We start from the raw sequence: 25,266 nt of genomic DNA, 5'->3' as shown, positions 1-25,266 counted from the left end.
ATAGGAAAAAGAGTGTGTGAATACAGAGGGGTAATATGAGGGAGTTCCTTTGTGGGAATGAATAATTCTGTATCTGATTTTGGTGGTGAATACAGGAATCTATGCAAGAGATAAATTGCATAGGACTATATACACACATGAATGAATATAAAAATGGTGAAAACTGAATAAGATCTTTAATTAATAGGATTTGTGTGATGGGGATTATTATATTATTATAATAAGCCTTTCTCCTAAGTCTTCCAATAAGTTCCATGAGGCAAGAATTTTCTCAATATTCTGTAAAAATCTCTTATTTCATGAAAAATATTATTAAAATCTTAATTTTGACTTTGCTAAATTGAAGAGATTATTTCTCACAAAAAGAATACTTATGATAGGGCTTCCCTGGTGGCGCAGTGGTTGAGAGTCCACCTGCCCATGCAAGGGACACGGGTTCCTGCCCCGGTCCGGGAAGATCCCACATGCCGCGGAGCGGCTAGGCCCGTGAGCCACGGCCGCTGAGCCTGCGCGTCCGGAGCCTGTGCTCCGCAACGGGAGAGGCCACAGCAGTGAGAGGCCCGCGTACCGCAAAAAAAAAAAAAAAAAAAAAAAAAAAAAAAAAGAATACTTATGATAATGCTTTTATTATAGGAGTACATTTTAATATTTTATGAATGTGCAGGAATGTTATGTGTGGTAAAAATATTGCTTTTATTGTATAATTTGGTTGATATAAAGTGGGTGTGATTGCAATATAATGTGTATATTTTTAGCATTTAATAGGACTGACTCATTTGGAGCAAAAGAGTGTGTGAACCATAGGGTTGATTTTAAAATATCCAGCCTATTTTCAGAGTTCTCTTTGTCGCCTAAATGACTTTCTTCCCAAATAAGCTATAATTTTCTAGTACAATTGTCATAGAATTCTACCTTAGCACTTTTTCTCCTCAGTGCTTATCCAAATGCTGCAGCTGGAATTTCTTATGAACTCAAAGTTATTGTCACTCACTCTGATACTATTTCTGTAGACAGAATTCCCTTTTCATTATAAATGTGGACAAAGACTCTGTGAATATTTTAACCTTCGAAAATCAAAATCTGCTAGTCTAAGATCTCTTTTAGCAAAGGTCTGTAGATATCACATTTAAACATTAAGCCCTTTGCTTATTTGATGCATGTATTAGTAGGTTGTTTTGTAAACATTATGATATACTTCACAAGGATTCAGAATACTATAAACTCAGTTTTTAGTGCAACAAATTAGTACTCAGAGGCTCAGAAAATCTTGGAAACTAAAGGAACCATTTAACCAAACACACTAAAATAATTATCTAAATACAGGAAGATAATGTATGTTAAAGGAGAAATTGCTGGAAAAGTAAAGCATGTGACAACATTTTGATTAAGGAATGTAAACTGGAATTTCTCCTTTTGAGAATTAAATAACAATGTATAAATTATCATGTGTCTGTAATAATTTTAAAAATTGATTGTTTAACTATAAAGGGAAAACTCAAAGCACTATGCTGGCAAAAGAAAGCCATTTTGAATAGAAAATATTAAAAGTAACCATATCACAAATATTAAATAGAAGGTAATCAGAAAAAAACTTTAAAAATCTGAACAATATAAAAATAGGTTTAATTTAATTGAATAATAGAATGATTGCACTAGTCAAAATTATTTATCAGATTAACTCCTTAACTGCCTGTCACTAAATATCACATAGCTTCATAGCTTCTTTCTACTGAAGATATTCCATCCATCTATTCCAGTACTCATGAATATGTCAATACTTGTGAAGTAGTGTCAAGTATTTTATGTTTCTTAGTCCTCCTGTTTTTTAATATGGTCTTCATTCTTCTAATGTTATTGGATTCAGTTGCCACCACTTTGAAAACACCTCCTTCAAGAAAGTCAAAAGAATGCCCCACCCCTCACAACACAAGTCTTACTATTTCACTCTCAGTCTTTAAAATGTCCTCCCCACTGCCTTGGAACATTTTTTATTGAATATTCTCTCTCCACTCTTTCCAAACAAATGGGTCTTCATTATCACAAGGCTCTTAGAAGGAAAAGTTGAAGAAACACTATGTAACTGACAAAGCATAGGGAAAGCAGAAAGCCATCGGTCATAAGATAGATTGACATTTAAAAAGGGATTTATCCTCCTTTCAACCATGTATTTTCATTTCTCCAATTCTTGAATGGAAATTTGGCCACTGATCATAGTAAGAATGGAAAATTTAAAATACCTTTAGTGCAATATTTTGTTTCACTATGAATTTGTTTGACAGAAAATGTCCTCTATGTCAACAAATTACGTCAAAATGTGGGACATGTTTAATGCATTTCAAATCGATACTTACTGTAGTCCAACTGACTTGTTGACCTAGGTCTGTAAAATAAAGTGTGACAATGGAGGAAGATGCAACACTTTGAATGGTTATGTAGTCCTTCAAAAAGGGCCCACCTTAAACGACAAGGAAATATCATTTTAATACAATTTCAAGGCATAATGATAAATAATTTTAATGTGAAACCAGTGAAAGCTAAGGATGAATTTTACATAGAAATTGCAATTTACAGTAAATCTTTAAAGTAAGATAACATGAGTAAACCCATTTTATAAAATATATCTGGCAAATTTTCAAATACACAGTGGTTTCCCAATGCTATTTAAACAAAGTACAGACTACCACTAGCTACTATCATATTGTGTTCTGAGAAAATGTAATATTAGGTGATATCATAATCAACTATGATACAAGGTATTTTTAAAGTATAATTTTGTGTGTCAGTAGATATACATATCAACCGTTTTATAAATGATTTTATTATAAGATAAATTATTTGGAGTAGAATGATTTTAAAAGTCATTGCAAAGCACCTGGGGATAGGCATGATTCACCTTTTTAAAAGATGGTTATGGGTGCTGTGTGGTAACTGGGAAGAAAGGGAGCAAGATTACTTAGGAGGAAGTCAAAATTCATCAATCAGGTTATGAGGTTTGTTTGGATTAACATGGCACTGGTGGAAATGTTAAAATTTCATCAATCCCAGACATATTTTGAACTTAGAGCAGGTTCAACTTGAGAGAAAAGGATTCAGTGAGATACAGGCAGTGCTTATATTTTTGACCTGAGCACTTACGTGCATTGTAATCTCATTAACTGTCATGAAGAAGATTGAGGAAAGAGTGGGATTTGGGGTGAAAATGAAAATTTCGGTTAGGGTGTATTTAGTGTGTGATATCTATTAGACCTGCAAGTGGGAGCTGTCAAGTAGGCAGTTGGGTAGCTCTGTAGATGATTTAAAAGTCATTAAAAGTTAAAGCCATGGGGCATGAAGAGATTATTTATGCATTCAGTTTGAAAAGGAAAGATGGAGACTAAGACTGAGATTTCTAGCACTCTAGGCTTTTGAAGTAAGAAGACATATATACCACAAAGATTACTGAGAAGGAATTTCTCATTAAATAGGAGGAAAATAAACAGAACATGTCAAAGGATGTGTAAGGGAAATATTCTGTTCTTAAGAATAAACAGTAGGTGAGTCTGGCAAGTGTGTCCTGAAGAATATGTACAAAGATGTCCTTTTTAGCACTGTTTGTAATAGCGAAACATTGTAAAAAATCTTGTGTTCATAAATGAGATATGGATAACTATATTTTGTTTTATTTTTTTAAATAAATTAAAAAAAATTTTTTTATTCTGTACAGTATACTGTACAGAAAGAAAAATGAGTAGATTAGAGCCATATGTACCAACACGGATGTATCTCACAAGTATAATGCTATTAGTGTTGCTGTTGTTGTTTTTATTTATATTATAGTTTATGTTAATCTATTTGTGATTTATATTATCTCCAGTCATGTACAGGTTTCATTTTATTCTCTATTATTGAAAGAAAGAGTAAGATGTTAATTTATGACTATCATTAGATGATTTTCAAAATCCAAGGCATAGTTTTACAATTATAGGTATTTTAACGTAAGATAAAAATATAAAATTGTTATATATTAATTTTAATAAATATAACATGAATATAATAGGCTGTCACTTCCTTGATTAGGTTTTGATATATGGCTTCAAAAGAGATCATCTAGGTGGACCTGAGTTAATAACAATTTCTTTAAATCTGCATGAAGGAGTCAGAAAGAGGGATACAGAGCTTCAATATATTGATACTAGTTTTACAGACTAGGGTTCTGGCCTCATTAATCAGTAGAAATTGATCAGAGGCCAGACAAGAAATTCAGGTGAGGTTTTATTGGGACTCCTGCTACAGCAGGGGGAAGAGAGAACAAACAAAAGATTTCCTTGCTTGCCCACTCCCTGAGGCAGGGGAGTGCTTGTTCCTTATATGGGGTGAGGGTAGCGGTGTGTCTAGAGACAGGGCCGGAGGGGTGGCTTAGGTGTTTTGCCCACCTCTTAGGTGGTGTTGTGTGCAGGGGCCATGCGCAGCACCCTGCTCTTGCTCCCGACCCCCGCAGAATATGTGGGCCCAGGAGACCATGCCTAATGGAAGCCCATCCATTTATATGATACTTTGACCACTTAAGACCACTGAATTTTCTGCCTGAATTAACTCAAGTAATACATTTTTTGGGGGCATTTTCTCCCAAGAATGGGCCAGACACTAAGGTGCATACTTCTAACCTTACGGGTTTGTCAAGGCTGTTTTATAATGGGTATGGATGGTTGGAGACAGGGATGGGAAGAGAGGGACCAACTCTACCCACGCTTCAACTTTCTATTGAACAAATCTAATGGTTCTAAGAATTAGAAATTCAACACTGTACTTCCAGGACATTATGAAGTATATTAATCGCAGTAATAAGAGAGAGCACATTTTAGTTACCAGTTTATATGACAGATTTATTGCAATAATGACTGCAATTATTCACCATTACCATAACAACACCATTTGCAATATGACTTTTAGTTCCTTCTATTAAGAGTTGGTGTCTATTTTCCCACCCCTTGAATATAAGCTAGCCTAGTGTCTTGCTTTGACAAATAGAATGTGGGACAAGGGATCATATCCCAGTTCTAAGCCTGAATCTCATGAATTCTTGAGTGCTTGTGCTCATTTATTTGCACCTCTGACGCCACCATGATAACAAGCCCAGAATATTCTGATGAAGCATAGAGCAGAGAGGAGTGACTGTAGTCGTGCCCGTCTTAAAAAGGTCAGTCTTCAACAATCCGCCAGTTGACTGTAGCTATTTGAGTGAGATTAGCCAAGCAAAGCCAAGTCCAGCCCAGCTCAGCAGAAACACTGAGCTAAATAAACCTTTGCTATTTTTCACATAAAAATCAATTACTTACTATTTTATTTGTGTTTTAGCAGTCTTTTGTGTCAGGAAACTGTAAAGGACTCTAAATTCACATGGCGTCATTACTTATAGTGCAATCATTCTGTCAAATGTATTCTGGCAGCAACTATAATATAAATATTCATGCCTTGCTTTGTTTTGGTGTTAAGTCTGTTTCCTTAATATTAACAGTTACAACTATGTTCAATGAAGCATCTACCACGTACAAATCATGATAGCATTTTATAAACATAATCCTATTTAATACTTACAAACCTTCCCACCCCCCACACACACAAAAAAACATGTTAGGTTCTTTATTAGCTCTACTTTATAAAAGAAGACTCTAAAGATAAGTAGAAGAGTCAGGTTTAAAATTCTGCATTACTGCAAATAACCTCTTCTTGGCACCATGTCCTGTTTGTATTACTAAATGCATTGATTTGTTTTTTAAAATATGCCATCATATTCCTATCAAAGAACACTTGGAGGGTTATACTTTATTCAGATCACACCCTGGAACACTCAACCAGGTATATAAATGAGGGGAAAGTAAAAAGTCACATTCACCAGAAAGGGTGAAGTAACAGAAATCCCCCAGTCCCATATAGTGTCCTTCAAATTGAAGTTACATTTGGCATTGATGCCTGTGGCATTCTCAGTTTTCTTTATATAAGAGTCAAGTTCAGAAAACAAAACCACTATTTCATTTTATGTTATTTCAGTATCCGTGTGTTGAAAGGTATGTATGTGCCTGGCACATACTATGCCCTGCAGAGGCAAAAATAAACAAGACAATGATTCTCTTTTAAACTCTAGCCAGATGGGAATTTGTCTTGAACAATTGAGTTTGGAAAAATGTGAGACCTTAAGAAAGTGTGACTTTTAAGAATGATGTGGATTCCTATGTTTTCAACATAGATGTCTCACAGAAAGATGGAATATTTAAGATAACAATGAAAACAGAATATCTTAGAGAAATCCAAGAAAATCATCATTTGTCCTTAAGTGAATGTGATATCTAAGAAATGATACCCTGAATATTAGGAAAAGCAAAAACTGCAGAAAAATAAAATTCAGTTCACAATTGAATGGAAAAAGTTAGATATTGAAATTCCTTAATAGATGCCTCTTGTAGACTTACTATCATGGACCTGAACTGAGTAGCCCCCCCAAATTTACATTCTACCCACAGCTTTTATTTAACAAGTCCAAATTTAAGGTCAAGTTGATGCAATGTCAAAAACAATGATTCTAAACAGGATTCGCTTTAGTGTGTATATTTATAAATTTTCTGAATGGAGAATAGGGGTTGAAATTTTGAAATACTTGAGGGTTATTAATGGATACAATACTTTTCCCTATAATTCATTCATTCTGTTCCTCCTTACCTCCCTTATTCTGTTTTTAAATAGAAAAAAAAAAGGAAACAGAGCTAAGCTATATCCCTGAGAATATATCAGGAAGCAGTAGATTGCAGGAATATAGCAGTAAAAGCTTTTGATACAGATGTTAGTTCAGATCCTGTCTCCAATACACATTGACAGTGAATGTGTGAAATTTATTTCTGTGAGACTAAAATTCCTTGCCCATAAAAGGGGAACACTACCTTTTTGGGAGGATCAAATGAGATAATATATTTAAAGTATTTATTACAATACCTGCCATTTAGTAAGTGATAAATAAATATTATCTATTGAGACAGCAAAGGGACTCTAAATTAAACAAATAGATTCGTGAAATTGGTTCTTACCACGTTCTAGCTGCAGGCCCACTCGAGAAGGGTACCACTTTGGACCTATTCAATGAAAAATAACATTTAATTGTAAGCACAGGTCTAAACACATTTTATTTATTTTTTTTTAAATAAATACATTTATTTATTTATGGCTTCATTGGGTCTTCATTACTTCTTAGGGGCTTTCTCTAGCTGTGGTGAGAGCGGGCTACTCTTCGTTGACGTGTGCGGGCTTCTAATTGCATTAGCTTCTCTTGCAGAGCACAGGCTCTAGGCGTGCAGGCTTCAGTAGTTGTGGTACGTGGGCTCAGTAGTTGTGGCTTGCAAGCTCTAGAGAGCAGGCTCAGTAGTTGTAGCGCACGGGCTCTGCGGCATGTGGGATCTTCCCACACCAGGGCTTGAACTGTGCCCCCCTGCATTGGCAGGTGGATTCTTAACCACTGTGCTACCAGGAAGCCCTAAACATTTTAAAAGCAATAGTTTCCATTGGAAGACAGATTAGATCTCAGGAAGTGAATAAAAATTATCATTCAGTGCCAGAAATGGAGATAGTGGTTATCCTTTGCAGGGTGCTGAGAAGCACTGTGGATAGTTCTGGAAGAAAGCATGATGGGAGCTTTAGGAGTGGTGTTTTTCTGCTTTTTGATCTGAGGACTTTTTAAGTAGTTGCATTCAATTTGTGGACATGTTCTAAAATAAGTGACCTATGATGTGTGCTTTTTGAAAATTATTCTTAAAAAAATAATCTTAAACATCTTCATTTAAAACTGCAGAACTCTGACTTCATTTAAGATTTATTTAACATTAGCATGTGAAAGTGAGTTATTTTCTCTATCAGGAGTAAGACACTCTATCAGAATAATATATACCATCGACTTTTAGTATTATGGGCATATTAATTATAGCAGAATCGTCACTTTAGTATCTTCTACTTATACTACTATTAGTAATACATAGATTACTAAAAATTCTATCTGGTTAGGAAAATCAAAATACCTTTATTATACACTGCCATAAAAAAAAGTTGGTTCACAATTACCAGCATATAATTATTTTCTCTTAAAATGAATTCTATGTTACTATTTTAAAGTCTCTATTGAAAATTTAATACTTAACTTTGAAGTACAATTTTAAGCACATTCAGTTAATCAAAAATAAATTAAAAGAAGAAATCATCAAAAGAATATTCCACAGTTGTTATTTCATTCTCAAAACATTACTTTCTAAAGTGTCAGAGTAATTAATGATAACATGGCATAACTAGACTATTGGGATCAATTCTTTCTAAATTTACTGCAAAAAGACAACTATACAGCAAGTTCTCATGGACAAAAAACTCATAAGTCAAAACGTGTAATCACAAGTTAAAAGCTATTTAGGATTATATCTAAACAAAATTTAGTAATAGCGAGGCAAATGAGGAAGACACAGACATTTAACTCTGACATCTGATTTTTTTAATTAGAAAATATGCAGGTAAAGAGACTTTATTTTTGTTTTGTATTTACTAATAATTGTTATTATTTATATAGCCATTTGTTGTTCTGAAATGCATGTTAACATTATCTGTTGAAAAGCATTTATAAATAGCTACCTTTATTATTCATACTGAAAATCTGCTGCCAAAGAAGCATGACGGAAACAAATGCAAAGAGATGTCTATAGTTTTAATTGTTTCCAATTATGGATATTGAAGAAAAGACAAAACTTATGACATTCCATTTATATTTGACAAATAGTCATTGAGCACTTATGATTAGTGTGCATAAGCTGTCAAGTTCTGTCCATTTTAACAATATTCATGTAAAACATCATTTTTAATAGCACTTTATGATGCCTTTAATGGTGGAAATGCCAATTCAAAACTTAGTCTATCATTCTAGGCAAATAGATATGTCTATGAACTAGATGAATCAATACTGGCTGAATCCACAATGATCAGTCAGAGGAGTCAGAAGCTCTAAATACCTTCAGGGAAAACCATGTCCTTCCAACTCTCTCAACAAGGATAAACTATAAATCTACTTATGAAATAAACCCTGCACTTAACGGTTGTGATCTTTGAATACTGTGTCCTAGTGAAAGAGAATTAATAACTGCCTAATTAAAGCTATAGATTAGTTTCAGTCATCTTTTCAAAGAGCAAAACATACATTTTCTGAAATGCTCTGTGATTGTTGGGGTGAGATGGAATAGGCTGGAAGAACAGCAGAGCAAAAGACAGTTTATAAAGGATAAAGGACCCATATTGTACAAGGTTTTTTAGCATATATGAATGGTCTAGAATATTATTTATAATGCTGAGTACATTTGAACTTGGACAACTGGCTCACAGCTGAATTATGACTATGTAGTAGATCTAATGCATCTGCCAGTATCTTAAATTACTTAAGGTATTGAACTTGACTTGTGTAACTCCTGTCATATTCTAGGCATGACTTCGCGTTCTATCCTTGATGAATGGTTCATATCACTATGTAGTAACATCCTAAATAAGTAATGTATGCATGTAATTCAAATATATTTATTTTAATAAGATAGGGTTTTCTAAACTGCTGGTTGTGACCCATTAGTAAGTTGAAAAATAGAATTAATGTTATTCTCAGCATTATATAAAGGAGTAGAATAGAATAGAATAAAGCAGAAATGGATTGTCATGGCACTGGATGTCATATATTAGGATAAACTCTGGATAGACAGGTTCAGTATTGTTTCTTGAACTTTTGTTTCAATAACTTAAATTGTAGAGATACATTTGTGTTTTTGTAAGATTAATGTTCATTCTTTATTCTGAATCATATGGATCTAATATATATATATTGTATTTTATTATAAAATAAAATATATTTCCTAAAGCTCTGTATTATAGAGCTTTTTTATAAAAATTGGCATCAGTGATTGAATTAAATCCTGTGAGATAAATAAAACAGATTTAAAGGTTTGAACATTTTCTTTCTTCAAAAAGATTTGTTTTAAATTTTGAAACACAAAGGAAGAGGGCAATAATATAATTATATTGGATATAAATCATCTAAAATATGTTATAAGCTACATACACTCAAGTACATATGCCAGATGCCTGTCCTTACTTTCTTTTAACCTAAGAACATGTTGACTGCCATCATTTTATTATGATTGGAATTCCTCTTATAAAATATTGATCAACAGTATAAATTTTAACTGAAATGCACCATTCATATTTCCAGGTATTCAATTTTAGAAATGACGAAAGTCAGCAATAGAGAAATATTTTATTCTTGACTCACTGATGGCATGTGTTCTATCTTTGTGTATATGAAAAAATAGAGCCAATTAGTAGTTACAACATACAGACTAAAGCATGCATAGATTAACTTATTTAATGTGGTATAGTTTATAAGGTATTAAAATTATTCTTGATAGTTCTTGATTACACATGGTATTGAATACTTAAATGAAACATATGTGTCATATTAATACTGAAAGAGGAGAAATTTAGAAGAAAAAGTACTGTAGGAACTTTTCAGAAATAATTAGTATCTTTCATGACCTAGAACTTGACTCCCTTACATAAGACTCTAGGTAAAACTTGCCCCCTAACCTCTACCATTTTCTTGATCACCAGTCCTACTAGGAAGGAGAAATTCTGAGAACAGTTAAGGATTAATTAAAGAAACCAGTTAATTAACATGGTGGAATATTCATAGCGGACCACAGAGACGTTTGGGGAAAGAAAGCAGTGTTTTATTTTTGTTGTTTACATCTTGGGTGCTTTGTGGCTGGTGAGGTGAGATGGGATGAAGAGTAAAGAGAAATAGAATGCAGTTCTTAAGAATATGCTATGCAGAGCTGGCTGTGTTCAAGAGTTTAGCAGAAGTAAGATAAAACAATGTTGTACAAGTTTCTATGCGGCTCAGTTCAGTGCCTCAAAATTCCATAGCTGCATGTAGGAGAAAACAAGTGAATTTGTCTGGGTTGTTCATTGTGACCTACCACTAGATACAAGTGTTGCAGTCAGAGTTAATCTGGGAGATGACACTTCCAGAGAGGAAGAAGCAAAGAAGGCCCATATTTTCTAAATAATTGGTATATACAGGATATTAGGAAATACATTTGAAATGTTCAGAAAAATAAATATGTGACATGTCAACAAAACCTTTAGGTAATAAAGCCTCAAAAATGTAGCATCATAAATTTAAAGTGTATTAATTGTTATTTTCAATAACCCACTTGAAAAGTGAACTATAGATAATTAATCCGTTTATATGTAATATAAATATGTTATATATTATATATATTTACTTTTTTCAAATACAAGTACATATAAAAGCACTATGTGTATATATATATATAAAACAATGCAGATTCATTTTAAGGTTAAAAATATAAAAAATGGAAAAAATAGTTATATGAATAGATGAATAACAAGACATTAATACAAAGGAACCATTTAGAATTCTATCTGGAATAATAAAGTCTGGCATAATGTGAATATGTACTAAAAGTTAATATAATGCAAAATCTCTTAATGACATTCCCTATATGAAAATTAATAAAGGAAGGATATCATCAATAGTTGATGAAGAGGTTTTGATGGTAAATTTCTGAGCATAGAATACTGCATTTCACCTTCAGTAGACTTTTTTCTTACCCCAGAAAATGACAGTAATACTATAAATGCTAAAATAAACATAATTAGAAGGCCATTAAAATCGTATAGGAAAGAAACATTTTTTTAAAAAATCTCTAAAACTTATGAAATCAACTTGATTTAATCTAAAATGATTTCCTGAAATGAACTAAAATAACTGCAAGTGTAATTGAAAAACAATTGTGAACCAGTAGCTGCTAAGTGCATTTCAAATGGCATCCCATTTCAGGATAACCTTGTAAGGCAAGCAAATAAAACCAGAGTGTAATGAGAAATAAATTAAAGGAACTATAAGCACGAGGTAAAATAAACAAATTAATTTTCCAGAAAAGGGATGGTAGTAGTCTCCTGTGCTTAAATTCTATGACACCAGATCTGAGTTTTGAACATACATCTATGCACAACACTTTGAAGAAAAGATAACAGGCAAGAGGCCATTTGTTGAAAACATCAAGCATGATGATTGGTCTTGAAATGCTGCTTTTCATGAGGTGATTCTGAAACATTGTATATATTTTATCTAAAGAAAAAGATTTAGGGGAAAATGAAAGTAATTTTTAAATACTGAAAAATTATTAAGCAGAATAAAGACAAGGACTATTAATAAAACACCTTTAGGGTTAACTGGAAGAAAGAGTATTTGTGCAAGGTAAGAATTTCACTGAAAGTGGTTAACCACTGTCTTCCTCTCATAGATATGTGTAATGTGAATTTAAAAGATAATGTAGCATAAATTCCTCTATTTTGTGGGGAGGTGGACTGAAAAACTTTTAAGATACACATCACTTCTCAAAAAAGCATTTTTTAATAATTCCGTATTATTAAAAAATGAATACCTGAAACTTTGTATCAGGTTTTGTCAATCATCCTAATAATATATATTTTTAATCCTTGCTTAAGGTAAATTAAATTAAGAAAAATAATTGGCATAATAAGCATAAACTACATAACATGCATAATGCTTGTATGTATAATAAGCAGACACAAAATTTTTCATCATAGAATATTCATACTGTAAAATTCTTCAAAATATATCTACTATTAATCATAAAAATGAAAAAGATAAGGCCAAGTATGATGAAATTATTTGCCTAAATTAAATCAATGATTTAATGGTTAAGTCTGGTCTAGCACCCAAGACTCTCAATTCTCAATTTACTAAACTTTCTAATATACCATGTTTTATTTTTTTTTTTTCTGATTCTTTTAAATCAGTAAATAGCATGTCAAAGAGTAGTAAAAGGAAAACAATAAGTGAAGGAAAGGAAAATGAATATATGTAGCCACTCTTATTCCTCAATCCCTTGATTGTTCTAAGCTTTAACTGGGACTTTTATTTTATTTATTTATTTCTTATTGACATATAGTTGATGTACAATATTATATACAAATGTACAATATAGTGATTTGCAATTTTTAAAGGTTGTACTCTATTGATAGTTATTATAAAATATTGGCTATATTCCCTGTGTTGTACAATAAATCCTTGTAGCTTATTTTATATATAATAGTTTGTACCTCTTAATCCTCTACCATTATGTTGATCCTTTCCCTTTCTGTCTCCCCACTGGTAACCACTAGTTTGTTCTCCATATCTGTGAGTCTGCTTCCTTTTAGTTATATTCACTAGTTTGTTGTATGTTTTTAGATTCCACAGATAAGTGATATCATACAGTACTTTTCTTTCTCTGTTTGGCTTATTTCACTTAGCATAATACCCTCCAATTCCATCCATGTTGCTGCATATGGCAAAATTTCATTCATTTCTATGGCTGAGTATTAGTCCATTGCATATATCTATATCACATCTTCTTTATCCATTCATTTGTTGATGGACACTTAGGTTGCTTGCATATCTTGGCAACTGTAAATAATACTGCTATAAATATTGAAGTAAATTCTTGTTTCCTCTTATCTTTTTTTCTGTTATGCATATTAATATCTTTGAAATTGAAACATTTCAGTAGCAAATTTAAAGGACAAAAAAATCATGTCAGTTATAAATGGTTTAAATGGCATATCACTGTTTGTATTGCATAATCTGTGGAGTCTCTCTGGATGGAAACTTATTGCAAGTTTGCCAAATATATGATCATTTATCTGTCTTTTTTACTTTTTTTTTTCTTTTTTTTTTTTTTTTTTTTTTTTTTGCGGTACGCGGGCCTTTCACTGTTGTGGCCTCTCCCGCTGCGGAGCACAGGCTCTAAATATGCAGGCTCAGCGGCCATGGCTCACGGGCCCAGCCACTCCGTGGCATGTGGGATCTTCCCGGACCAGGGCACAAACCCACATCACCTGCATCGGCAGGTGGACTCTCAACCACTGTGCCACCGGGGAAGCCCTATCTGTGTCTTCTTGTTTATGCAGGAATTGAAATGCACTGCAATGTTATAAATTATATTTAATACATACTAAGTGCCCACTTATACACTATAAGAATCTATATGGCATGATTACCATTCTTCAGTATTTTATAAATTAAAAAGAACAACTTTGGTGCACATAAGATATTTTACAATGTCATTTTTAAGAGACATTGGAATTCAGAGAAGGCTGAAGTGACTGAGTACTGGAAAGGCATGGGAGTATTTCATGGGCAGAGACTTTATTAACACATAATATATAACTAATTAGAAGAAAATAGGAAAGGTCAGGTGAGAAATATATGTGGAAAATTAAAAAGATACATTGAATCATTTACCTTCCAATATGTGTGTGTATCTTCAATACATGCACTGAAGTAAATGTAACTTTGTAGAAAGTATGTTATTTCCCTAAAAATAACAAATTAAAATAGCAGATAACAAAGCTGATGGATTCCATTTAGGGATGATTAGTTTTGTGACTTTCCATAGTCAATGATTGCATTTGGTTGGAAACTATATTTCCATGATCATGATTCAGTGTATTCACACTGATAATAAATAAACCTTCCAAGGTATGTTTATGATATGAATAGTCAAATTAATATACTCAATCATCAGTACTTTTTAAAATAAACATTTGAAATGCAGCATATAATACAATAAATGATCAAAGACCAAGATTAAGTCCAGAGAGCATCAGATATGTAAAGTGTCTCATAAACTTAATCACCTAAATTTATTAAAAAATGAGTAAAGATGTAAAATAAGGAACCAAAAACATGAGAAAAGAATATGGCACTATAAACATTTAGAGTTTTATTTGATAAAATACCAAATAAAATTTATAGAAAGCAAACAGTTAATTTTATAGTAATAAAAATGTAATGGAATGATGGTATAGTCAATACTACGAGGCAGAAGAGAGAATTTGTCAATTGGAAGATGAACCAGAAGAAATTACTCAAAAAGTAGAAAATTAAAAGGAATAAGAGAATATAAAAAACATTAAAAGAAATAGAAAATTGAATGATAATCCATACATCCTTAAGCATATGCAAAGAATTCCATTAACTGCAATAGTAAACTATATGTTCTACCCAATTCTTCCTATTGAGGACAACTAAGAAAGTATGGCAAAATATTTTATCAAAATCTCCGTAGAGTTAATAACAAAAATGAAGTATTATGAAGCTAATATCTGGGAGAAAGGGAATTCCAGAAAGCAGAGCCCAGCAACTGAAGCCACATTCCTCCCAGGATATCTGCTTATTTTGAAAGAGACAGCTGAGCAAGGCTTTCCACAGACTCACAAGCCTGAGAAAACAGAAAAGCAGATTTTATTCTCAATCAAGAAGGAAAAGTCCTAGTAAAAGCCCACTTTTTCAACCGGTATCACAAAATAAGGACAAATCAGAAACACAAGTTCTCACAAAGAATGAAGCTGAATTTTGAATCATCTTAATACTTGTTTGGATTCAAGGGATCTGTAAGTTCCAAAGTCCAGCCCTACTGCCTGAAGAAGCAAAAGTAAATCTCTGGAGACATACAATTTTATCCAGAGTCTTTAATTACCTCACATTTTTTGATATTTTCAAATTTCATGAAGGGCAATTAGACTGAGAACAGATTTCAAAATGATGGCAACAAGAGATATTGTCCAAATAGCTTCCAAATGGAGTATTTTTTAAAGGAAATATAAAATAGTAACATTATTAGTTAGACTCACAAATCTTACCATTAATAGACCCTTGTTGTCTGTTAGTAGATGAACATCCAAAGGATCAACTTTGAGAAAAAGAAATTGATTCTAGGACTGATGAGATAAACTAAACAATATTGAGCAAAGAAACTAGCACATAAGTAGATGTTTTATATAAGATAGCAGAATATCTATATAATTTGAATATATAAATTAATAATGATAAATAAGTAATAATTTACATTCATATACAAAAACAAAATACTAGACAGCAATAATGTACAAAGTGGAAAGTATTCTTTGGATTTAAGCATTCTGAATACCTTATAAAATTTAAAAAGGATGTAAAAAGTAGTAGTTAATCTCAGATTTTGATAAAAGGCTTTTAAAATTTTTGAGCAGTTTTATTAGTAAAATTTTATACATCTGGGAATCCAAACTTTTTCTTAATAATGGCAAACTATTTTCCTTATTCTGGCATCCAGAGATGTACACAACTTTCTCCTTTCCTGTCCAGCAAAAGCCCTGCTCCAATGGGAAGTTCTCATGTGTACAAAACAAAATTAAGGGACAGGAAGTATTGACCAGGCCATGGAATGCTAAATAGGAAACACGGTAACATTACAGAATGTCCTGTGTACATTGAATTATCACTTTAGCTACATTGCTTTAGTAGTACTTTTATACTCTTTCCAAACAGTAAAAGCCTAAAAGCCTGAACAAATGGGAAAACACATGAATTCTGATTCTTTTCTCATTGGAAATAAACACCAAGTATCATACAAAACCCTTCCTTGATGTACTAAAACACTTTCTGGTGATTTAATATTGTTGAATCAGTTGTTTTATTTGTGAGAAATGATTCCTTCCTTATAGTACTTCACTAGAAATAAATGAACCATTTTATTCCCTGTACACCATAAATGCCACCTACGCAATTAAGTGAAAACGCTAAAATAGAATCAAGGAAACCAGTAAAATTATGTGTATTAGTGTTTATGTATCTGAAAAATAAGAGGACAATTTCCTATCTTATACCCAATAACAACAAGTTTTAACACTCAAACCAGCATCAACCAATGTGTATAAATTTTGCTGACCTTGAAAAGAAAATGCATCTGCTAGAGAGTTTGCTATTACAAAGTTCTCAAGTAAGAAAGACAAAGTGTTATAATGCTGTATAATCAGCAACCACAAAGCAAGCCTTCTGTAGGAAAACAGACATGGTTCTACAAATATTTAAAAGCTGCATAAACAAATATTCAGAATTATAAAATAAAGAGTATGAAAGCAAGAGACATAAAGTAACAAGCCAATTTCACAGTAAAATACAGGGCACAAAGCTAGAAAATGTGGGACAGGAAGAAGAGCATACAGAGCACAACTGAACTATTTCTTTGTCTTCCCTGGTTTAAGTTTATAACCAGTTTATTCACGTAATTACCCACCATACTTCTAAGGAACCACCAGGATTGATCATCATGCCTATACTCCCATTTACTTTAGATATCATTTAGTTGTTCAAGTGTCTCAGAGCATCCAACATCAGAGTGATACTTCTCCCAATTTGGCTTTGTACAACAACTAATCAGACCTAACTGTCCACCTCTCCATGTTTTCTCAGACTCCTCCAATGTACTTCAGGGCATTTATAGTCTGTCATCAGCAACAACTTTTAAATCAACAACTTCCACTCAAAAAATCCCTCAATCTTCTTACTTTAATATAAAACTTTTCTGCATCTTCTTCAACTGGTATTTATTCTTTATGCCAAACCCAATTGTGTGCCTAAAAGTATATTAGGAATCCTCCTTGCTATTAAATCCAAAACATTTTTCCCCATTCTCCTCAGGTAATGCCTATCAACAGACTTTACTACCTAGCATTATTTCTTCTTGTTGACATCTATGATCCACAGGTATTTCCATCTAAGTCACTGAGGAGTTAACTCAGAGCAACCTCTCTACCACTATTCATTTACCATTGTACCATTGTAGGTGATTTTAATATCACTTAAATTCCCTGTCCTTTAGTGCCTTGATCTACTCATCCAAATATTCTCTGTCTACTCTCTCACTCTTTCCCAGAGTCTCATGCTCACCAATAAATGCATTGCCTCCAAAACACATATTTCCAACATCCTACTTCCTCATCATCACTACCATTCCTTCCTATTTAATTAAGTTAGTATTTCTAGCTCAGATAATTTTTGATTCTCCAAGGACTTCCCAAAAATTATCTTACTATTTTCACTATGATAAGTTTTTTATTTCTCCCACATTTAAATTTTTCTCTAGGCTCAATTCTACTTAGAAAATGCTAAACCTTGTTGTATTCAACTATTCCATTCTCTGTGTCTGAATCTGAGTTTTTGAATGGTTTTCCTCTGATGCTATCACTTCCCTGGTTTCCCTTATACTATCAGAATGAGCAGACCCCAGTACTACTTCCCAGTTACTTTTTCCCATTACCTTGCTTTTTGATCTTTCTATCTGAAATGATTTTATGTAGCTATTAAGATGCTTAGTATACATTCCTCCTTACTGTTGTGCAACATCATGAGGATAGGTAGTTATAGTCATTTGTATTACCACTATATAGAGAGATTAGAAGATTACCTGGCACAGAGGAATGTGTGAATTTATAAGATTTGAATAAACACATGGCCTCTTATTGAAGAATAATTGGCAGAAGATATGCACCATAGTTTTAATAAAATGTAATATCAGTTATTTATAATAAATCCTTTTCCCTGTATAATGAATCAGTGTCTTGTTACTAGTTAATTGCAAAGTCTGTGGACATTGACTGGGTTTAAATCCTGAGACTATAATCTACTAGTTGTCTTATTTATCTTGAGCAAGTTACCTTTCTGAATCCTATTTTTCTCATATGTTAAGCAAAATTTTTTGAAAACAAATAGGGGAGGGGTAACAAAGTTATCTAACTCCTAGGGATGTTTTGAGACTTAAATGAGATAATGCATGCAAATAATCAAAAACTCTCAACAACTAATTGAAAGATGTGATGTGTGTAAGAAAGATTTGTGACTGCTGAAATTAACAAAGATAAGGGGGAAATAGATTGTAATCATTTCCAAGACAGAGTGCATGGGCAAATTGAGCCAGGTAAGAAATAAATACTGTGATACAGTGTCTATTCGCCTACATCTTCTTCATGTGTTCATGTTATTTACTTTGCAGTAAGTTACTGTTTCTCAGTGGTGCAAAGTGATCATGCTCATAGAAAATGTGTATGAACAATTATAAATTTCACACTATGCTAATATAATTCTCCTATTTATCAATCATATAATAACTCACTAGAGTTACAGAAACTAATAGAGCAAATAAATAATAGAGTATGAATAATGTCACAGTCAAAACACAGTTGCTCTTCAACAGGGACAAAACCAAGGAAACATTCCTCACCCCACATCTCAAATTATACATTAAATAGATTTTTCTTTGCCGCCACCAAGATGAACATACACACATACACGCAGAGTATAAGGACATTATGAGAATCTTCTGTGCTATAAGGAGCTTGAACCTGATGCTGGAGGTAGTTAGGTAGTAAGGACAAGATACTAGAGCAGGTCAATATATGAGAAAATGTATCCAACAGGAGTCTATGCAGGTATCTAGATTAAAAATTACAAAGACTTAAACTGTGGTTATGAGAATTACGGTGATTTGCAGATTTCAAATATACCAATGGTATCAAATTGGTACTTTTTTCAGTAGTAGTCATTTATTTATTAATCAGAGGCCCCTTTCAGAAAATCGCATTGTAATTTCTGAACACAATCTAAGAATTTTAATAAATATACTTGTAATATGGCTTTATGTACACATGCCTGCACAGCCAGACCTATATACAAACAAACACAAATAGTTGCTCTTATAATTGAGATATTTCACCTTTTTTGGGATTAGGAAAGTTTACATTAATTTGTCATTCCCCAAACCCAATAGCTTCAAATATAAACAAAATGCTTAGGATATATATGACTTCTCATTATCAAACTACTACAATTACTGAGAAATTCAAACACAGTTTTCAGCTAAGGCAGATAAACAGTTCATAAGGTGAAAATCTTCCATGTCAATAAACCCTAGAACTTTTTAAATGACATTTTTATATCACAAGGTGATTTAATATGAAGTACATTTTATTATATATTGTCCCAAAGATTACTTCTTTTCAGTTTTCACCAATTGTTAGGACTTGGAAAAAACCTTGAATGTTTCCAGATTGAGTCTATTCCCCCAGGTATGTGTGTCAAAATTCTAATGAATTGCTCTTAGGTGTCTGCAATATGTACAAGATATTGAGATGCCAGATTGGCTGTTTAATATACAGTTGAAAGTTCTAAGAAGGAGACAGTTTTGATTTCATTTATTCATTAGTGATATTTTCTAAGCCACGGGAATTGTTGAGAACATAACATAAGAGAAAGAAATGTAGAATTAAAAGGGGAAATTGTTGAAAATAGAATCTGAGAAGTAATGAATATTTAAGAGGCCAAAAAATGATGAGCAGTCCTCAAAGGAGTCTGGGAACAAGAAGTTAGAGATGACAAAAGTCATATATAATGTCTTAAAATCAAATGGGCAGAGAGTTAAAATCAACAAACAAACGAAGACAATCAAAGAGAAGAATGGTGTATTAGGTCAAATGCAACTGAGAGTTCAAGTTACACATGAGCAAAAATGATCCACCGCCTCTGCAAAACAGAAACTGCCAGTGACCTTAGACAGGTCTTTGGCATGCTGACAAAGAAAACTATTTTGAAGTGACTGCTAAGTGGTGGACAGAAGAAGGAGTGATGGTATTGCTAGAAGTGGTTTGTAAGTTGACATATTCTTTTTTATTTATTATTTTTAAAGTTTTATTTACTTATTTATTTTATATAGCAGGTTCTTATTAGTTATCTATTTTATACAGATATTCTTTTTTTTTAACATCTTTATTGGAATATAATTGCTTTACAATGGCGTGTTAGTTTCTGCTTTATAAAAAAGTGAATCAGTTATACATATACATATGTTCCCATATCTCTTCCTTCTTGCATCTCCCTTCCTCCCACCCTTCCTATCCTACCCCTCTAGTGTGGGACAAAGCACCGAGCTGATCTCCCTGTGCTATGCAGCTGCTTCCCACTAGCTATCTATTTTATGTTTGGTAGTGTATATATGTCCATGCCACTCTCTCACTTTGTCACACCTTACCCTTCCCCCTCCCCATATCCTCAAGTCCATTCTCTAGTAGGTCTGTGTCTTTATCCCCATCTTGCCCCAGGTTCTTCATGAACTTTTTTTTTTTCTCTTAGATTCCATATATATGTGTTAGCATATGGTATTTGTTTTTCTCTTTCTGACTTACTTCACTCTGTATGACAGACTCTAGGTCCATCTACCTCACTACAAATAACTCAATTTCGTTTCTTTTTATGGCTGAGTAATATTCCATTGTATATATGTGCCACATCTTCTTTATCCATTCATGTTGATGGACACTTATGTTGCTTCCATGTCCTGGCTATTGTAAATAGAGCTGCAGTGAACATTTTGGTACATGACTCTTTTTGAATTATGGTTTTCTCAGGGTATATGCCCAGTAGTGGAATTGCTGGGTCATATGGTAGTTCTATTGGTAGTTTTTTAAGGAACCTCCATACTGTTCTCCATAGTGGCTGTATCAATTTACATTCCCACCAGCAGTGCAAGAGTGTTCCCTTTTCTCCATACCCTCTCCAGCATTTATTGTTTCTACATTTTTTGATGATGGCCGTTCTGACTTGTGTGAGATGATATCTCATTGTAGTTTTGATTTGGATTTCTCTAATGATTAGTGATGTTGAGCATTCTTTCATGTGTTTGTTGGCAATCTGTATATCTTCTTTGGAGAAATGTCTATTTAGGTTTTCTGCCCATTTTTGGATTGGGTTGTTTGTTTTTTTGTTATTGAGCTGCATGAGCTGCTTGTAAATTTTGGAGATTAATCCTTTGTCAGTTGATTCATCAGATACTGTTGATAAAAGAATAACGAGGAAGTATTTGAAGATATAAGGAGAATGAGAGTAAAGGAATAAATCTCATTTATTTAAAGGATATGGAGAGAGGATTGCACAGTGGAGCTAAGAATTTGATATGGATCAACCAGAAAGAGAGCAGTTTAGGTAAAGTACAAAAAAAAAAAAATCAATGTTAAGCTAGATGATAAATCCAAAGACAGGTGGTGTTCTAGAGACTGTGTATCTCCCCGAGCTCCAGAAACTGGAAGTCCTGAAGCAAAAGAGCGAGATGTTTAGAATAATAGATGGTCAAAAGATTTGTTCAGAGTTTCAAATATTGAAATTAACTTCTAACTAATGACAAATCTCATGGTATTGATAAGGGGGTATGTAGCTAAAGCAGAGTGGAAGTGAAAATATCAGAAATTCAAGGAGTTCTGGGACTAGCATACTGGATGGTCATTATTTTAGATGTAATTTTCAATGAAATACCAGAACTTTGAATGAAGGTGAAATTTTAGTCAGATTCTAGAGCCATCAAAGAAATTAGAGAACGGTTATGTAGGTAAGTACAAAATAAAGAGGAATGAAAGGTAGTAAACTAGAATAACATGAATCTTACAGAAGCTGAAGTTTTATGTGAAAGAAAATTTAATGACTTAAATTTTAAAAGTTAACTAGATGAATGATGTACTGTGGATTATGACAAAATATAGGAATTTTACTTGATGAACAGTCAACCTCAAATTATACTATAGACATGTCTATCTAAAATATTCTTTTTAGATTAAATCATTTTACTTTTGACTCTCCTACATTATTTTGGTACAGCTCAGAAATGACCAAGATAGGCTTTTAGACTCAAGTGATACTGTAATAGGGAATTAAGATATTCTCTTGTTAAGAACATATAGATATAACAAGTAGTAACGTGTTAATCATAATATATTTGTATTATATATACATTATTTGGGGCTTCTGAAAATCTTTTGTCTATACTAAATAAGTTAGCCAGGAAAGATTGCTTAATTCATACAAATGCATTTCATAATTTTCTGAAAAGACTTTAGAACATCTCTATACTTTCCCAGCTCTATGGTGGAAAAGGTAAATATTTTAACAATATGCTCAATTGATGATACACCTTGCCCTAACATCTAATCATACACACACACACACACACACCCCCTAAGTTCTGTATATTAAAATGCACAGAATTCTTATATAATGCTACCCTATAATCATTTAGATGGTACTATGAATAAAAGCTGTTTCAGTGTGGCTTTATTTGACAGTTTATTCTAACTCATTTCAAGAGAGAACTAGTACTCATTAAAATATATGATGAGGGCTTCCCTGGTGGCGCAGTGGTTGGGAATCCGCCTGCCAATGCAGGGGACATTGGTTCGAGCCCTGGTCCAGGAAGATCCCACATGCCGCAGAGCAACTGAGCCCATGCACCACAACTGCTGAGCCAGTGCTCTGGAGCCCACAAGCTACAACTGATGAGCCTGCTTCCTGCAGCTACTGAAGCCTGTGCTCCTAGAGCCTGTGCTTCGCAACAGGAGAAGCCACTGCAATGAGAGGCCCCTGCACCGCAGCAAAGAGTGGCCCCTGCTCGCCACAACTAGAGAAAGCCTGTGTGCAGCAATGAAGACCCAATGCAGCCAAAAATAAATTTAATAAATAAATTTATTTTAAAAAATAAAATAAACTATATGGTGAAAAGATAAGAGTGCTATTCAGGGTGATATTTGGTAACTATTAAAAATTAAATATTACTGATTTATATAAATATTGGGATTATAATTTTGTAAAGCATTATGCCCCTGAAAATGTTTAGAATTCAAATTTATAGAACCCTAAAAATAAATGAAAGGGATGTCAAGAAGTTATCTTCTGAGAATTATGAATGAAAGAACAGAGAAATCATGATACAAAATAAATGACCATGGGAACATTTTTAAAGTAGAATTAATTCTCTAAGATTTAAATTTCTAAGATTTAGATATTTGAAAAAGAAAATATATAAAATATCTATATGAGAGAAAATAGCTCTATAAATTTATTAATAATATGTGAGTAGAAGCTAAAATTTTAAAAATGACAAAGACAATTGAAATGTTGAGAATCCTATATCCATTCCTTATACCAGGATATATTCCAGATACCAAAAATATTTTATGTAAAAAACAAAACCATAACTTACAAGTGTAAAAATAAAACATCAGTAACATTTTTCAAGTTTGGAGGATGAAAAAATCTAAGCTACAGAAAATATGAAATATGTAATTGGCAAATTTAGATTTATAAGATTTATTTTTTTCCAGAAGAAAATAAAAAACAGTGACTGTGGCCTGTACACCAATTAATAAAGACATATATTATTAAGGCAATAAAAACACCTGAATAAACAAAAATGTGGGTAAACACCTTGAATGGGCAATATCCAGAAAAAATACATATAAATCACAAACAAGAGTATGAAAAACTTCTCTAGTGATCCAATACATGGAATCTAATACTAAATGAAATTGTTTTTCCAATCCTTAATTACTAAAAATTGATATCTGTGAATATCCAGAGTTATAGAGAAAAGGGAAAAAAGACATTCTGAAGTATTGTTTTGAGTCTGTAAATTAGAAGGGTAAATTTTGCAATAATGTATTACATCAATGATGAATACATCAATGCATAGTACATGGTAAATGTTCAATAAATATTTTTCAACATTCAACAAATATTGCTGAATAAACAAACATAATATTGCTTTATTATGGAAACAGTTAGGTATGTATCCAGAGAATGTGTATTGCTCATCCAAGCAAAAGTATATCTCCAGTAATATTTTTTATTTTTTATTTATTTATTTATTTTTTTTGCGGTATGCGGGCCTCTCACTGTTGTGGCCTCTCCCGTTGCGGAGCACAGGCTCCAGACGCGCAGGCTCAGCAGCCGTGGCTCACGAGCCCAGCTGCTCCGTGGCATGTGGGATCTTCCCGGACCGGGGCACGAACCCGTGTCCCCTGCATTGGCAGGCGGACTCTCAACCACTGCGCCACCAGGGAAGCCCACGGGAAGTTTTTTTTAAGTCTCTTGAAATCTTAAAAAAAGATCCACATAGTTTTAGGCAGAATGTCACCTGGACTTGTATAATTCTTTATTTTTCATCTCAGTTTTCAAAGCAAGGTTTAATTCTTCTGTGAGACCTTTGTGAGAAGATGAGAATGACTAGAGTGTGGTGTATAGAGACATGAGTATGAAAATCACTGAAGCTCTCCAGGAGAGACTTCAAGATACAAACAAGAATGATAATTACAAGTGTTAATGAATAAATAAATGGAGATAAAGAAAGACTAGTGGAGGATTTGCAGCTGAGGGCTTTTTACCATTTTGGTACATGAAATAAGAGGAGAAATAGGCCAAAGTATATATTTGTATGTGTATGCATATATATAATTTATAATTTTATCTCTTTTTCATGAAAAACATTGCTCTTTTCCTTTTGCCTT

General features: G+C 33.0%; 1 protein-coding gene across 1 annotated transcript in view; it reads right to left on the bottom strand.

Moving 5' to 3' along the window:
- The window catches only part of TECRL (trans-2,3-enoyl-CoA reductase like), a 94,852-nt gene that overhangs the window by 40,187 nt on the left and 29,399 nt on the right, over positions 1-25,266 (bottom strand). The window contains exons 3-4 of the mRNA XM_024768971.1: positions 7,056-7,100; positions 2,352-2,455 (exon numbers count right to left, since the gene is read on the bottom strand). Of these exons, the coding sequence (XP_024624739.1) occupies positions 2,352-2,455; positions 7,056-7,100 (149 nt within the window). The remainder of the gene's footprint in view (positions 1-2,351; positions 2,456-7,055; positions 7,101-25,266) is intronic.

This window comes from Neophocaena asiaeorientalis, unplaced genomic scaffold (assembly GCF_003031525.2).
Source record: "Neophocaena asiaeorientalis asiaeorientalis breed wild unplaced genomic scaffold, Neophocaena_asiaeorientalis_V1.1 scaffold48, whole genome shotgun sequence".
Classification (NCBI taxonomy): Eukaryota; Metazoa; Chordata; class Mammalia; order Artiodactyla; family Phocoenidae; genus Neophocaena; species Neophocaena asiaeorientalis.
The sequence above is the reverse complement of the archived record's forward strand: the minus strand, read 5'-3'. Positions and strand labels throughout refer to the sequence as shown.